Here is an 18195-nt window from a genome sequence, read left to right as displayed (position 1 = left end):
CACATCATTAATGTATATGGCACATGGGTAGGCATAATTAGAAAATCTAACTGCGTTTTAATTCGTGAAAAATATATATATCCTGTATACAGGATATGTATACATATATCAAACACGGACATTTTCCCACCCATAAATAAACTCTCTTTTGGGGGGGGGGGGGGCTACCAAGAAAAAAATGTTCTTTTTCCTTTATGGATTTATCTATATCCTCGTGATGTTCATTCACTCACTTAGGTTCACTACCAGTCAGTGTGGACGAATCCATTAGGCTGCTCGTAGGGGAGAATTGAGAAGTTTTTGGTCAAGATAATTGCTCACGATGAATTAATAACCTATAATGGATCCCTCGTAACATAATGCTACAGATATTCGACAACTTAAACCGAATTTAGGGCGCTATCGTATGTCGAAATAAAAGAGCACGTTTTAAATATGTTTCAGCAGTGGTATATGCCGAAGGAGAGGGCGAGCTTTCGGTGTAACCTCAGCTCTTCAGCTTCCCCCACTCCACTCGGAGATCTTGCTCGGCTAACGGCTATCACCAATGGCGTCTACGGAGATAGCGAGGCAAGCGGTGAGTATCCCGTTTCAATTAACCCACATTGATAGTACTGTTTCTCTCAGATCTTTCAAAAAAATCATGCATCATTGGAAATATTGTAATTTTGAATTGTGTGCTAGTCAGCCGCCTCCCTCCAATGTGGTTATCCTAATTTTACGAGCAAAATGTCGTGTTGAGATTATGCTAATCTGGAATCGTCAATGCGAATCTCAATAAGGCTTCGCTATCAGTACCAATGAATATTAGTTTTCCAAAATTATATATGGTGCGCGCGTGTTGATTTGACACTATTGTTGGCCAAAATACACAAGTGCCGTGTAAAATGTCCATTTTAACCAATTAAAGTCTGCGTAAATGATAATAATAAAAACGAAAAAAAAGAAAAGACGTGCTCTTCTAAAGAGGCCATTCATTTTCAACGCCCTGGTTTAAGCGATGCTCATTTCCGTTATGTTATCTCATGCAAGTCAATTCACCTTTCAATCGGGCGTTGTCATGCCTGTTTAAACGTAAAAAAAGCAAAATTGTACTTGGTATTTAACCCCGCAATTTGCCCAAAAAAGTTGTGTGTCTAATGTTACTGCATATATTTTACTGTGGCTGCTTTACCCCCCCCCCCCCAAATAAAAAATAAAAAAGCAGACAATGTGCCCAGAATAGCACGTTTCTCTCGTTTTGACATCCCATTCTGCGGCTGTCTGGTGTGTGGAATTTGGCTGTGAGTGTCTTGAAAGGCAGGAAGGGTTTTTGGAATGTTGCACTTAGAACCAGAGGTGTACAGTATGTTGTCGTTTTGGGTCTATAGATGGAAAGACCTCCCTATCAGGCTGCAATGGATTCAAAGTGGGCCACATTTATCACGTAATGCTGATCCAGTTTTTTATGAGATGTTTTGGGGCTCCGCGAATCTCGTGTACCCATACAATTGTCATTGTTTGCCTCATGGCTAGTCTGTCCCTGCTTCCAACTAATATACTATAAATCAGTGTTTCCCAACCTTTAGTGCACCCAGCCACACATTTTACAGTGAAAGACATATCTCAGCATACCACTCTGCAAAACGCTGAACAAAAAGTGGATATGGCTATACAGATTAATTGTGTACCTTCTGTCTTCTAGTGGAAGAGCAGTTGATTATTGTGCCTGTTACGATGCGTGGTTGACATAGACAAAATACATATCTGTATTTTTTAATTGAAAACAATAAGGGCGGAACAAAAAACAATTGATTTGCTTTGAATTTGATTGATTTATGCAAATGCAAGTGCATCAAATCGAACCAAATCGTTCCACTTGAAAATATACCCCCTTTACATATTGAATCATCTTTGATTGGATGGATATATCGAAGAAGGAAATGGCATATATACAGAACTGACAGATTCATTTCAATGTACCGGTATGTAAATTGACAACAAAAAGTAATTGCATCATACCCTTCTCCAACGGAGCTGTACCATATTGAATTGAATCGTAATTTCCTTTAGTCGATCCCAATGGAATCTTTTCACTTTCACGTCAAACCATCCTTGAATCATTTTGCACTCCCCATATTGATTGTGAATTTGGTGGGGAGATGCACTCCACCTAGAACCCCCACCCCCAATATATATATACCTGTATATATATATTTTTTTCTCTCCAAATAATTGACAGATAATTTCCTGCGGCACACCTGATGGTCTCTCATGGCACACTAATGTGCCAAGACACACTGGTTGGTCATGATTGCTATAAATGAATGTTTGCCCACATATGCCCATAGTATTTACAACATCATCCAGTCGCTATTTAAATCCAATTTCAGCCCTCTAAATAATGAACGTTTTCACCAATTGTTCTCCTCCCCTTGGAATGTTTTTGCTGTCAAAGCTGTGACCACATAGCCGAGCAGGCACTCTAACCACCGCTACAGTCCACATCCACACACACCCACACATGCTTCGACTGGAATTTTTACACTTGTTTCAGAGAGACCCTGCATGCAATGTAATACAGTACAATGCTCGCTGGCTTGTTTATCAGCATTGGCGTCACATTAATAATCACACTCATTGGCCACAGCGTTTGCCACATTTGGACAATCAAAGGATGTATTTACAGTGCAGGTCCAAGTGCCCAATTCAGGTTTTAATGTCTAAATATGGAATATTTCCATGTTCATTGCGTACATTACACAAGCGACATGTAACTTCACAAGCATCAACAGCAGGAAGTTTTAAATGAGTGTAACCTCCACCTTACTCAATTGCTTTCCTCATTTCCTAATTATGCGCTCATCTGTAATGTAGCATATTAAAACCATATTTAACCACTATTTAATCGCAGAAAACAGGCCGTCCTAACACTATGGAGGTTATCTTTTTGAGTAGAAGTGGACTACATTGTACTCATTTTTTGTGAGGTTTTGACCCACCCACATAGCAGGGTAAAGAAACCAAAATGTGAGAAACCTTGATAAGATCTGTAACCCCTGTATAGTACAGCTGACACCATTGAACTCTGCCAACCAAGCACATTATTATATTTGAAAAGGCCGACTAAAATAGTGGTCTATGAGTACATATGATCTAAAGTGTGAACCTTGTGAAATGCCCAATAAAATACACATTTGCTCTGTGGTTTCCTGACGCGGGTAGAACCTCGAGAATCCAGGAAACAGGAAGTCTGCAGTGTAAATATACAACAGACACGAACAATTATTAATCAAGTGTGATAGAAAGAATGTTAATCTTTTGTAGGATGGTGTTTGCCTAACATTTTTTTTGTCATTTGTTGTTTTTAGGGAGAAGGTGCCCGCGCTGTACCTCTCGCTGGCCATGTTGGCTTTGACAGCATGCCTGACCAGCTGGTCAACAAATCTGTCAATCATGGATTTTGCTTCAACATCCTCTGCGTTGGTGAGTATGTCGTATGTGACAACAGATCGACAAATCAACATAAAGGCTGCTATTTGAACAGTATGGACTAAGGCTGGCATCAATTTTGTTATCGTATCGATATCTAGCTATGAACATTCATGATATTGATATCGAAAATGAGGACAATATCTGTCATCTGGACTTTACACACGTGCGCTCCATGTTCAGCTCAGGCCTCCTTTCCAGTTTGCAGTTGATCAACAGCTCAAGCCAGCCAATGGCCTCCTTCTGATGGAGGCAGGGAGGACACACGCACACACACAAATCCACAGCCAGACGCGAAAAATCCATTTACAGGTCATAAGTGAAGAAGACAAAGCCATGTGCTGTCAAGCCATGGAAATAGAGTTATATAAGGTACATGAACACTACTCATCAAAAGTAAGGAATATTTGGCTTTCAGGTGAAATTTCAGGACGAGCCTAAAATGCATTCAAACCTTCACAGTTGAACTGAATGTGACATTCTCCAAGTTTGTGAATGCACGTGTCCAACTGTTAAATGTTTTAGTACTTTTTTGCACAAGTTGCTGTTCTCGAACGGGGATCTTAATGGCAAAATTCATAAAAGGTGCAACAGAGATCTAAAGAAACTGGAAGAGTCACAGAAAGATGTAGAAGTCTAAGTTCTTTGGCCACATCCCATTCTGATGACTGTTACATTGTGAATAATGCACCGAGAAACCAGATGATGAATGCCACTCACTCCAGGAAGGTTTAAGGGAGGTACTCAAGTGTCATTTCAAACCATTCGAAATTGTGTATGAAACTGCTTCTGCGTGCTGGTTGACCCGCAAGGGTACCTGACCAGAGCACCAGGCACAGGCATCATCATCTTGCATGGGCCAGGGTGCATTTACGCTGGATGCGGGACCAGTGGGCCTCAGTGGTGTTGTCTGATGAAAGTTGATTCACGTTGAGAAGAAATGATTGCCGCCAATGATGTTGGAGACATCAAGGAGAGTGCTATGCATCAGCCACTGTTGTTACCAGATGAGCTTTTCGTGGTGGCGGTGTTACAGTGTGGGCAGGCGTCTCCAGTCAGTGCAGAACTGCCCTACACTTTTTGACATACCCATACTACCTGAATAACATCATTAATCAAGTGATTGTGACCCTACATGAACAACACGGCCTAATTTCATCTTCAAGGACGACAATGCTTCAGCTTATCGAGGTCGCATCATCACGGAACGGCTGTTGGAAACTGGTGTGCCTCAAATGGTACGGCTGGCATTGTCGCCAGACCTGAATTCTATTGAAAACCTCCGGGGTCAGCTGAGTGGCCGTGAAGAGGCTCGAAATGCTGCACCCCAGAACCTCAATGACCTGAGGGCTGCATTTCAAGAAGAGTGGGATGCTATGCCTCAGCAGACAATAAATCGACTTGTGAACGGCACGGGATGTCGTCGTCAAGCTGTAATTGATGCTCAAGGGCACATGACGAGTTATTGAGACGTTGACATTTTTGTTGTGGTGTTTTTTTCCACATCCTTTTTGATTGATATTTAGCTTTTTATTTAAAAATACATAGTTGCCATTTAACCCATAGTAGTATTTTTTTAAGCGTATTGCTATCAAGATACCTGGATATTGAGATATGAAATTTGTCCATATCGCCAGCTCTTGTGTGGACTGTAGAATTATTTTTAGTGTGGACATGAGTGTAGTTGCAGTGCTGCACAAATATTTTGAGCAATAATCCAAGCTTCTCATATGGACAAACTCTGTTAAATGTCCCGCTGCTTTTAGTCTACAATGGATGACTGTCTGTGGCGAGTCAAACAACAGTGGCTGTTTTGTGTCGATTCTGCACACAAGTTCCTGAACTCATCAGTGAGTGCTTCCTCTCAACATCTGTTTTTGTTTAATTCTCTCTTAATCACTGCAGTACAAAGACATTCTATTCATTTCTTTGTTCTTCTGGCATCTTTCCTTTGGCTTTTGTTCACTGTAAATGAGGTACATCCATGCGTCCATACGTTTTCCCATTCGCTTATCCTCACAACGGTCGCAGGCGTGCTGGAGCCTATCCCACCAGTCATCGGGCAGGAGGCGGGATACACACTGAACTGGTTGCCAGCAAATCACAGGGCACGTATAGACGAACAGCCATTTGTGCTCACACTCACGCTCAAGGACAATTTAGAGTCTTCCATTACCCTGCCGTGCATGTTTTTGGAATGTGGGAGGAAACCGGAGTATGGTTTGACGTGACACTTGGGTGCCTCTCACCTCCCTGAAATGTGCCTGGAGTTGAATGGCAATGAAACTGAAGTACCCGGAGTAAACTCACACAGGCACGGAGAGAACATGCAAACTCTGCACAAGAAAGCTGGAGGAGGAATCGAACCCCGCACCTCTGCACTGTGAGGTGGACATGCTAACCAGTCGACCACGTGCCGCCCTGTTTGAAGTAGTTAATTATTTTTATATTTTTGATTTTTTTTTTTTGTGTGAATCGCAAAATGCTTTTCGTGGGAGAAAATTTTCATTAAAAATAAAATTTAAAAAATAATGAAAATATGGTGAATTCATCCAAGTGTTTTCTATGTCGCTTGTTATCATTTGTATCTCGGATATTGGAGCCTATCCAAGCTGGGTTTGGACAAGAGGCTGCCAGTCACTCAAAAGAGACAAGACAAACTTCTATTCACATTCAGATTTATGGAAAATTTTGAGTCTTATTTGAACTTAACATTTAATATTTTGGAATCTGTTTGGAAAACAGACTCTCAAGGACGCTTTACAAAAAGACACAGATTATACAGTACTAAATAGATAGAAGGTGAGTTCAAAAAATGCAAACAGTATTTGCCAAAGAGGAAGCCAAAATATTTATCCTCGCCAGAAAACAATCTTTGGATATCAGTTACAAATTCCGATTGAATGTAGAATAATTTAATTCCCTCTAGTGTAGCTTTGTCTTGCAGATTTTTTTTTCGAACAATGACGATTAATATCCAAATATAAAAATGTAGTTTAAAAACGTTTCAGCGAGTTATCTTACAAAAGTGGGCCAACATGCAGTAGATGGTCGGTCAGGCTATGAAGAATTAAAAATAGACGGAGCTCGCTAACTGAGTCATCTGACTGCCTCCGAGATAAATGAACATCAGAGTTCATCAGCAAACAAGCTGCTCGCTATCTCTGTTTCTCTTTGCGTTTGGGTGTATCATTTGCTAGCATCTTCAACATTACTTTAAAATATCTATATTTATTGTTAATACTTCCTCAAATAGAAACCTCGACTGAAATAAATAGACACTGTGCATGTCGTCCAATTGGAAATACAAAGGACACACACAACATCTTTACAAGAGTGTTAACCACTACCAAAGCTTAGCAATGGACCGCTACCAAATTCTAAAATGGAAAAATCTGAAAAAGCAAAAGGATGTCGAAGATTTTTAATTATCCCATGCATGCACATCCCAAGACAGAAATTAGTGGAAATTCGTGACGTTACTGCGGAAACCTGCTAACAAACAAGCAAACGGCCTTGCAAACATCTCCTTAGGGGGAGCTCATAAACACCTTTTTGTTATACTGCTTGTTGAAGATGGAATTTTTCTCCCTGTTGTGTAAAAAAAAGGATAGAATGTCTAATTGAGGCTAAATGTCTTCTGTTATAGCTTTGTGACTGTGTCCCTGTGAAAAAATTCATCATCCTCTTGTCCAGGTGAGACAGGTCTGGGCAAGTCCACCCTGATGGACACGCTGTTCAACACCAAGTTTGAGGGAGAGCCCACCCAGCACAACCAGCCTGGCGTGACGCTCAAATCCAACACCTATGAACTGCAGGAGAGCAACGTGCGCCTCAAGCTCACTGTCGTCAACACGGTGGGCTTTGGAGACCAGATTAACAAAGAAGACAGGTGTGTTCCTTGCAGATATAATAAAACAGGACTAGGTCTACACATAGAAGTCCAGCTATTCGCGTGTGAGGCATAGGGACCATGCTCTGCTGAGAATCGCGAAAATCTGCAACGTATTGTTCCCCCAACCCAAAGCGGTTTTGTAATTGCATTTAGAAACCACTAGATGGTGGCAGAGCACTTACAATACAAATGATCATAAAGCACCAACACCATGCATTTAGCAAATATAAAATCATAAATCCACGTTACATAAGTCACTGTATTCATTAGTTAAACTGCTCCAAAAAAGCAAACCACCTTCCTATGAGGCTCATCAATAATATTGTCTAGCATACTATCCCATAGACAACATTCTAGCACAAGCTTACATGACATAAAATTGGGCAAGAAAATATTCGTACTCTCACTGTCAGATGAATAGTATTAACGTACTTTTTAATATTTACATTTAATAAATGTTAGTGGGTGCAGGCAAATTTGTAGCTGCTAAGTAGACTGCACACGCGAGTAGTGGCTTCCTCTGGAGAGAAACAGAAACAAACTTCTCTTTTGACTATACACACGATGTATTTAAAGATGACCAACAAAACTGTACATTTCAAATGCAGATGCAAAAAAAAAAGCGACTAGTTGAATTGTCAGTGAAAGTCTTGATAGACTCCCAAAGAAATCTGCAAATTCACAAATGCTGAGCTGCAATTATTCAGGGGTCGACTTTGCATCTATAAACCATCTCTGTGTTTCCCCGCAAGCTACAAGTCCATTGTGGAATTCATTGATGCCCAGTTTGAAGCGTACCTTCAAGAGGAGTTGAAGATAAAGCGCACACTCCACAGCTACCACGACACGCGCATCCATGCCTGCCTCTACTTCATTGCTCCCACGGGCCACTCGCTCAAATCCCTCGACCTGGTGACCATGAAGAAGCTTGACAGCAAGGTAAATGCCACGTTCATCTATGTCACCTTAATGCATGAGTAGTAGAATGTGGTTAGTTGATGTGACCGATTATTTCACCTTTCGCCCTAATTCCATTTCACTAAAGGGGACTCTTATGTAAGAAGCGTATCTGTGTCACAGCAGCAGAATCAATAAAAAGCAATAGAAATGTAACTTGAACTGCACATGACAGATGATAAAAGTGAAGTAAGGACGATATAGCTAGTTAAGGTTAATTATATAGAAAATATGAATTTATAATGTAATGAAAATAATTTAAATATTTGATTGATCGTTTCATCCTTAAAATAACTAAATAAATAATATAGTTTTAGCAGCACACACAAAAATATGCATCTGCAATATAGTGCGACGACGTATAAGGTGAATCACGCTCTAGCGGGGGATTACTGTTTGATTAAATTTGTATCCCTTGTTTTATGGTACGACTATAACTGTTTGTCAAAGCTTATCTTCCATGTTGAACATGGCCAGAAGGATGTAGCGCATCACGATTCACCAACCTTTAGGGAAGCCTTCTGCCTGTATGTATATCATCCCAAGTGTGACTCATCTGAAAAATGTAGTCAATTCTGTGACTGCTGCTGCTTTTGTGCGACATGCTCTTCTCTGTGGGCTCATTTGCATGGACCCCACAAGCCATCCAACCACCGTTTGCCAGAGCAGCTGCACCCTGCAAAGTCATGTTTTTACATTGCCTACTGTCCGACTGTTGACTCAATGTGTGTCCATAATGATAGCACTTGCTTCCAATTTCATGACGTTATGATATCTTTTTGATTCATTGCCATTTGATATAAGCAAGTCACATTTTTACTTTAGCGAGAAACAAAATCAGCTCTATTTGGATGCAGCTCTCAGTGTTGCCGATGTTACAGTAGCTTCTGTCTTCTTTTCTCAACTCCAAGGTCAACATCATCCCAATCGTTGCCAAGTCGGACGCCATCTCCAAGAGCGAACTGGCCAAGTTCAAGATCAAAATCACCAGTGAGCTGGTCAGCAACGGCGTGCAGATCTACCAATTCCCCACTGATGACGAGTCAGTCGCCGAGATCAACTCCACCATGAACGTAAGCCGCACAGACAAAGTTTAGAACGTGGACATTGGGTGTCTGTGACCACTTTAGTTGTGAGTGAGCCGCCTCATGTGTCGTTGTCACTACAGACTGTCAGACAGCTCAGAGCTGACAGTGTGGGAAAATGGTCTTGTCTTTCTCACATTGAGTCCAAAATACCCAAAAGAACAGCATGAGTGTAGTGTGCAAGGGGGAACACAATCAGTTCGGGGAAATTGACAATTATCTTACTTTTTTTTTTGGACAAAGGTATCCCACGGTGATATGAATGTAAATCAGCATTGGTTCCAATCATGAATCCATCCATTTTCAACACAGCTGATGCTGAACAGGGTCGCGGGGGTGGTGCCTATCCCAGCTAATTTTAGGCAGAAGGCGGACTATGCTCTGATCTGGTCGCCAGTCAGTCATAGGGCACATATAGAGACGAATAACCATTCACACCCGCAGCCAAACCGTCACCGAGTGGTAACCGATCCAACGCTGCCCACTCATAACTCAGGAGATTGGACCACTACACCATCAGCGGCTCAAATCAAGTAACGAACAAAAATATTTTATTTTGAGTTGATTAAGAAAATTCAAAAAATATATTTTTAATCCGATTCTGATCAGCTGAAATTTACATGATCGGCCCCCATTTCTGATTATGTCGATTGGATCAGGACAACCCTACATTTAAGTAAGATGTTCACAATTAACGCTGCTTCTAGATCGATGGCCTTTTACACGCAGTCATCTGACAGAACGACTGAAGATGGGCATATAGCTCTGATACTGTCCCAGAAGGCTCAAAAGGAAAATTGCTGTGTTGAATGTTTCCCCCCATTCTTCAGAATAGTGACATGGAAAAAGGCGTAAAATGCCTACTTTCTTCGGCAGTATGAAAAGGGCTCTTGAGCGAGCATTGTTATTTCATCTTTTCCAGATTGTGCTGGATACTGGTACTTGGCATGGCGCTAGTTGTTGCAACTGTCTGTTGGTGTTTTTTCCATGTGGTGATTTTGTGTGGAAACAAAAGATTATTTAGAATCACCAGTGTACACGTGGACATTTCCTCAAAGCAGACGTCTTATCTAGTCACACGGAAATGTGTTGTTTATACAGTCAACTTTGTTTGGGTTATTCACTGTTCTCTTGTGATAAGGAAGCCGGCAGTGGACCAATGCTCATGTCTCATTTAAACTCCACAGAGCCATTTACCCTTTGCCGTAGTGGGCAGCACGGAGGAGGTGAAGATCGGGAACAAGATGGTCAAGGCCCGCCAGTATCCCTGGGGCACGGTGCAGGGTAAGTCAGCTTCTCTTCCTGCCTCGCCGGAAATGTCAGCGTGCTCCCTGCCATTCGTCTGTGCCGCCCTTTTCCTCCTATGGCCTCCACAACCTCATTCAGCATGTTGAGCTGTTACAGCACATGACACTAATGGACTTTCAATTGATTTGAATTGACTGAGTTGCAAGCACCGAGTAGCCGCACTAGTTTATGAGCCCTTTGAAACATGTGAAATTTCATACTAAGTTCATGTTTCAAGCATTAATTCGGAGGTCTTCCTTCTTTTTAAACCATCCACCCCTTTGAGCAGCCTGACAGCTTGACACATCAACCTCCAAAAAGCCAAAACCCAACCTATTTACGGTCAACAAAGGTGCCATGTGGAAACAATAGCCTTAATATTATTGGTTTAATGTACCGTAAATTAAACATGTGTTCCACTTTTTAATTTCCTAAAAAAAATGTCACCAGGTTAGGCTTGTTTGACATTCTTTTACATAAGCCATCAGGGTAAACAATGCTCCATTTTCTGCACTAATTGCCTAAAGAGGTGTGAAAACCCTTTTTAAAAGCTGCAAGTCATGTGTTTCACTCCTTTTTTTCACTACAACACAATGTGATAAAAAATTAAACTTGCACGGTTGAATGTTTCCAGCCAGAGGCTTTTTGTGACAATGAGTCATGTGTTTTGCATGCATATGTACTTGATATGGCCTCTGTACAATTCTTAATGCTCTTGTTTATTCGGCACGTCTCCCACAGTGGAGAACGAGAATCACTGCGACTTTGTCAAACTGCGAGAAATGCTGATCCGGGTGAACATGGAGGACCTGCGGGAGCAGACGCACACACGCCACTACGAGCTGTACCGCCGCTGCAAGTTGGAGGAGATGGGCTTCAAGGACACTGACCCTGACAGCAAGCCTTTCAGGTACCAGACACAAGGCTCCTTTTTGTTTTGTTTTTTTCTCCCCCATCTTGAGTCAAGCCCTTCATCATCAACTTTCATCTCTTTTTCGCTCTGCTAGTCTGCAGGAGACGTATGAAGCAAAGAGGAACGAGTTCATGGGCGAGCTACAAAAGAAGGAAGAAGAAATGCGGCAAATGTTCGTCCAAAGGGTCAAAGAGAAGGAGGCGGAGCTTAAGGAAGCAGAGAAAGAGGTTGGCATCGTTAACCCGCTGCTACAGCCGTGTCGCAAGGCTCATCTCACAGTTTTATTATCCTTTTAATACCACACATGTCATTTGTCTCCGCCCCACAAAGCTGCACGAGAAATTTGACCGCTTGAAGAAACTGCACCAGGATGAGAAGAAGAAGCTGGAGGACAAGAAGAAGTCCCTGGACGACGAGCTCAACACGTTCAAACAGAAAAAGACTGCCACTGAGCTCTTGCAGAATCAAGCCCAGCAGGCCGGGGGCTCCACCACGCTCAAGCGGGACAAAGAGAAGAAGAAGTAAGTGTCTCCATCCTAACATCACAACTTGAAATGTGTGATTTAATTCAACTTAGAGGTGTTCAATAGAGTTGAGGTCAGGGGCTTGATGTTGCTTCATGCACTGCAAACCGCAAATGGCTTTCCCAAAAATTGAAAACAGTCAGAAAACTAATGCAATGTTTTCAGATTCTGGGCCAACTAAGGAGTCTCACCAAGACAACTGATAAATCAATTGATTGATAAATGTGTGTTAATACATTTGTCCATGTTGACATTTAATGTTGTTCGCGATTGTCCAATTTAGTAGGGTTTAATTTTAGCAAGCCCCTCTTATGTCACCAAGTCCTTAGTGTGATTTTTTATTTTTTTGGTCTCTGCTCATGAACAAGAAGCCTGGGATTTGTTCGATTTTAATCGACACTGTGGATTTTTCACGGTGCCAAATGCCTTCTGAAGCTTTTATGTTATGAGTGCATTTATTCCCAAATCAACAGAAAGGTGACTTGGTCTGAATACCTCGTCACAATAAATGTTGCTCGAATCCCAACATACATCATAATTGTAGCTACTTCCACCTGATTTTTGCAAGCAGGTACTGATTGTCAACTCTGTTTTTTTTTTTTAATAAACTCCCCTGTGAGGTTCATTAAAATACGTTTTTTGTTTTCTTAGAGGTGGGCAAATGAACCAGTGACGCTAATGTGAATGCTGTGTGTGCCGCTGTGTGTGTATGTGTTAGCAAAGAAAGAAAACAACTTGCATTCAGAAGATCCCTTTTTGCTGCTTTTAACTTCACACACACCTTCTCTTCTTAAGTATCAGCAGGAATGTTAACCTTCCTTAACACTGCTGTTAATAACTCAATTTTAAAATTTGCACGACCACCAATTTTTATTTGTACAGTGAAACCTCTAAAGTTAGATGCCCCTGAGTTCATGCTCAATAATTGTCAAGAATTGACCGATTGTTTGAACTTGACAAATAAATCCTACAATTGTTGAATTCAGATTCAGGTAAAGAGGCCGCCAAAGGCAACACAAAAGATCAAGCTCAAAGGCATCATGCCATGCAACAAAGAATGTCTGTTATTGCTGTAATATTAACAGCTTACATTCACACAATGGACAATTTAGATTCTTTAATTAATCTAATGTATGTTTTTGAAAGGTGAGGGGGAGCTGAATTAAGTCTGAGAATCAAACCTAGAACCTTAGAACTGTGAGGCAGACGTGTTAACCCCAATTTCCTCCCAGTTTCTTTTTTTTTTTCTCAAAATCCAAACAAAACATGTCCTGAAATGGGTTGCATTCAACCTTAGATGTTTTTCTGTACATACAATTTGTGTTCTGGTTCATCACTCCCTACAGGGCACAGTTACTGAGTGCTGCTTGTAGTGTGGATGTCAAAGTGTAAGTGCATGTATCACCCATGTTGCATCCATCATATTTTCCAGTTAACTGCTCCTACACTTGATGCACCCTGTTCTGGTAAGACCTGACCCGGCATCGTACAATTTAAACAAACACCAACTCGCCACAACAGCTGTTTATGTAAATAGACAGTGTTTATTGCTCACGAGCCAGCTACTAAATCAGACAGTTTATCATCACTTTGTTGCATCTGTCCTTCTCGGATACACAAAGGTCTCCTTTTTGTGGAGAAGCCATTCTCTGCCTACCCCTGCCTTTCACACAGAGCCCTTTGAAAGGGTTATGCCAGAACAGCGAGCAGCCTCAGGGCCTAACTGTGTTTTGTTGGGATGTTTTGCCCACCCTCACACACACACACGCGCACACATGCGCACACACACACACACACACACACACATGCCCCACATGTCGGTACTGGTTCAAGGGCCATTTGGTTCCAGGCTGCACTGAAAAACAGAATCAAATACATTTTGACCATAAGAGCATAGATGTCTAACACCTTGGCTCGGTCACATGATTGCAATAGTCGTCTTAAAATACGTTGTTTATCACTTCAAGGGGCTGGCACATATTGCGTAAGATGTGGTTACACGCTTGCAAATGCAACAATGAAATCTTCACAATTGCTCTGGCATGTGGACCTACTAATTACAACAAATTCATTCAGTGTAGGTCGGCACAGTGGTCGACTGGTAAGCACGTACGCCTCACAGTGCAGAGTTGTAGGGTTCGATTCCAGCTCGGGCCTTCCTGTGTAGAGTTTTCATGTTCTCCCCGTGCTGCGTGGGTTTTGTCCGGTTCCTCCGCTTTCCTTCCACATTCCAAAAACATGCATGGCAGGTTGATTGGGCACACCAAATTGCCCATAGGGGTGATTGTGAGTGCGGGTAGTTGTTCGTGTACGTGTGCCCTGTGATTGGCTGGCAACCAGTTCAGGGTGTACTATGCCTACTGCCCAAAGACAGCTGGGATAGGCTCCAGCAAGATAAGCAGATTGGAAAATGGATGGATGGACATTCAGTGTAATTGCTTTTTTAATCATTTGTTTTTATTTGCTTTTGTGCCGTTTGTCAGAAAAATGCTTTATGTGAAACTAGTCGGTGGGGCAAAACGTTTGGGGACCTGTGCTGTAGGCTACTCTCAAGGAGCACACAAAACAGGTCCAAAATTAGGTCTCACGCTTTAGATCTCCGCTAATTGTCAGCCGGCCATCAATTATGCTGATGCAGATTTTTTTGTATGGAACAAAACAGTAACGGCCCTTCTCTCTTATTTCCAGAGAAGGATTCCTGTAGAAAGGTGCTCCCTTGTGGCCACCCAGCTGTGAATGATCGTCCCTTACAGTGAACCCCTCCCCAATGTCCCTACAACCCCACAAAATGCCCTCAAACCTGGGCGTTGCTCAGTTGGACTCCTTTTTAAACACACCACTCTAATTGTGATGTTTATTCTTTGTATACAAGATACATTCCACGCTTTCTCTATTTTTCTATGTAGTGTCTTTCTTGCATGGCATGTGTAGTGCGCTTTTTATTTTCCATATTAACACACAACATGACCTTGTTGTGATGGGCAGAATTGTTCCAAAGCTCAAGCGAAACACACTCGTGAAAGCTTCATTTTTAAACATAACGGTTCGGAAGTTAGTAACTATTTGATTATTTTTTAGTTGGGGTCTGGGGTTAATTATCAGTACATGGAAGTGTGGTAGTATTTGAAAAGTGCCATTGCAATTACAATTAGGCAATATTTTATTGCTTTAATTATGTACAACATATGATGATTAGTACCAAACTGAAAATGGAAGCAATGTAAAATTAAGGGGGGGGGGGGGGTAATTGTCATAGGCCTTGCAAATGTTGCAAGAGAAAAAGCTCTAGTTTACAAGAAAGACAGGAAAAGAATGCATATAATGAGGAACAAAAAGGTCATGATTCTAAGACAATAAAGTGGTAATTTTGCAAGAACACAAATTGCAATATAATGAGGAAATAGTAGTGGTTTGGCTGCAATAACATTAATATCGTATGAGAAAAGTCGTAATCTTACCGGAAGAAAATTGTGATGTTCAGGCATACAAAGTAGCATAGTTTGTACGCAGCGCTTTTTACAGAATATTCCAATGTCAATTTTAAAGTAAGATTAGATTTTTCTTGAACAACTTGTATCATTCACACTTTTTGTCTCCTCACTTTTATACAACTTTATTGTGAAATGTGGTTCTGGTTAATATTGTACTTGTACTGTAATACTATTACTACTTTAGCTCCTTGCAGATTACCAATTTATTCTCATAAAATGCCATCCTTTTCCTGATTGCATCTCACTTTTCTTGTAAAATGGCTACTTTCCCTTGAATTTCAATTTAGTTTTCTAAAAATTACACTTTTTTTCTCCACATTAATTCTGCTTTGTATTGGGTAGCTAAAGAATAATAGAGGTATGATTAGGCAGTTTCCCTCTGCTTTAAGTTTGTCACGGTCTGTACATCTTGTTCGTTCACTCTCGTCTAACCAAAGAACCAAAGGCTTTCCTTGGAAAAAGTAGTGATTGTTCAAATCCCACTCGGTGCTTAAAGACAACTAGCAGGTGAGCTATTAAAGCTTCTAAACCTACTATTTGACTTTGCAGCGTCATCCTGAGTCCAGTGCCAAAATGTGCCATAAGAGACTGAAGTAGTAATCTCAGACACATACTGTACACAATGAGTGTTTCGCTTGGACTGATTTCTTTGCCACTTATCCTCATACCTCATTGACGGTCATGTGTTTTATACCTTTTCTATTGTATTAGCTGTCACATTTGCACTTTTGTTTTTTTTTTTATACACAAATGTGATGAAATTTGTATGCATGTTGTCAGTGCAATTGATACTCTTGTTTTTTGTTTTTTGTTTCTGCAAGTTTTTATAATGGCACATTTTAAAAGTCAGTGGTCATGTTTGTACTCCCCCCGAGTTGTTTGTCTACAGAGGAAATAAAGGCAGTTCTCACCATGTTAGGACATAATTTGTTTGATGCTTTATGTATATGATCATTTACAGATGATTTCTCTCAAGAGCAGTGACTTTCCATGTTCCTCAGTTTACTAGTTTGTGTGTATTTCCTTTGCAGTTCTCCCTGGCTCTGCACTGAGTAGGTCCCCATCTCTAAGGGACCTTCCTCAAACGCCACCAATTTTGTGGGACCACATCTTTCTAGGTTTTTTTTTAATACTGTGTACTGATTTATTTTTTACTTCACTGTTCTTTTAATTCCCTCTTTGCCACCACTTGGACTCTTCTTCCACTTAAGACGAGATGGTGATTTCCATGCTTTCACATTAGATTTTTTCCCCTTCATTTACGAATAGCAAAACATTGAACTATATTCACTCATTGTCATTTTCTGCCACATTTTGAATTTTAATGCATTCTAACCAAACTCTTTCCCTGATACCAGATACATCTCTGTTTTACTGACATCTACATCTTTGTCTTTCTCTTTGTAGCTTCTTTTAATGTCTTGACCATCTGAAGAAGGCGATTGGATGGCAGCTTCATCAACAACTAAGCACCATTTAACTCTTCTGTTCCCCCTGCTGCTGTATTGGCTTTTTTCCCCTTCCTCTCCTATCACATCACCTCATTTTTGTCAAACATGGGCTTATGTAGACTCGCATGGTATCCCTGCCCCACTTTGCGACACTCTGAACCAGGGGTTGGAGACCTACAGCTCCTGCTGAGGAATTGGAATTAAAAAGATCCAACCATTTAAACCCCAAAAATGCTCACAGCAAATATTTAACAAATAATTGACAAAGTTCCCCACTTCTGACCTTAAACACAGGCCGGCAGGGCAGGGTCGACAATTTATGTGTACTCGTCTTAATGTTGAATGAAAGGCCAAGGGACATGTTAACTAAAACATGACCTAAAAAGTGTAAGTGTACACTGATAAAAAAAAATTATATATATATACTGTATATATATAAAAATCACCAAATTGAAGTAATCACTTTGCCAAAGCGATATAAAAAAACATGAACACTTTTGATGGTGCCCATGTTTACATGTCACTGAATGCAATTGTGGTCACATGTAATGGCCTTTTTGATACATGCTTTAATATTCACCAGCCTTCCGTATTCCATATTTCGCATGCATTTATAAAATCAATTCTTTACCGCCGTGACCTGCTTGTTTTCCATCCCCAAAATAACTTTTCCTGTTTCCTCAAAATGGTGCAAATCATGAGGATGAATTTGTTAAATTCTATCATTACAGCTCCTTTATGTTGCCAAATATTACGATAACTTGGAGTTGAAGTGAACCCCGATGGGAGTATTAAAAAACAACAAAAAAAAAACAAAGAATGCCCATGCATTTATATAATTTATAAGGATATATTTTGTGTATTGAAGTGCATTGAAGACTTGTTGTTTATGACCTATGCTCTTGGGTGGTGCAAAGTAACATTTTTGGTGTCAGAAGAAAACATTTTCTAGTATCCGTACATCATGTCAGAAACCCTCTGCCACTCGAGCTATAATTCAATATCTTGCTAAGTTTAATTCCATTGATGTACATTTTCAATAAAAAAAGGAACCTATAACGTTGCTTTTGTCATTATTTAACAATATTGCTCGTATATTATACAGTATGCTGTTACATTCA

At 40.7% G+C, this 18195-nt stretch overlaps 1 protein-coding gene across 3 annotated transcripts; it reads left to right on the top strand.

The window, feature by feature from the left end:
- The first annotated feature begins 444 nt into the window (after positions 1 to 444).
- On the top strand, positions 445 to 18155 carry septin6 (septin 6). 3 transcript variants are annotated; one of them, XM_086133574.1, is made up of 10 exons: positions 445 to 577; positions 3351 to 3465; positions 7168 to 7363; positions 8119 to 8305; positions 9235 to 9396; positions 10596 to 10692; positions 11437 to 11605; positions 11703 to 11835; positions 11939 to 12129; positions 17031 to 18155. In XM_086133574.1, the coding sequence occupies exons 1-10, from the start codon at positions 548 to 550 to the stop codon at positions 17038 to 17040; spliced, it is 1290 nt and encodes a 429-aa protein (XP_085989700.1). In that variant the 5' UTR covers positions 445 to 547; the 3' UTR covers positions 17041 to 18155. The 3 variants fall into 3 exon arrangements, with proteins under 3 accessions (XP_085989700.1, XP_085989691.1, XP_085989708.1); XM_086133565.1 differs by lacking the exon at positions 17031 to 18155 and adding an exon at positions 14821 to 16549; XM_086133582.1 differs by lacking the exon at positions 17031 to 18155 and having other exon boundaries at positions 11939 to 12133.
- Positions 18156 to 18195: the final 40 nt, after the last annotated feature.

Source organism: Hippocampus guttulatus, chromosome 2 (genome assembly GCF_054856545.1).
Source record: "Hippocampus guttulatus isolate MCC_2025c chromosome 2, RoL_Hgut_1.0, whole genome shotgun sequence".
NCBI classification, from domain to species: domain Eukaryota; kingdom Metazoa; phylum Chordata; class Actinopteri; order Syngnathiformes; family Syngnathidae; genus Hippocampus; species Hippocampus guttulatus.
The sequence above is the reverse complement of the archived record's forward strand: the minus strand, read 5'-3'. Positions and strand labels throughout refer to the sequence as shown.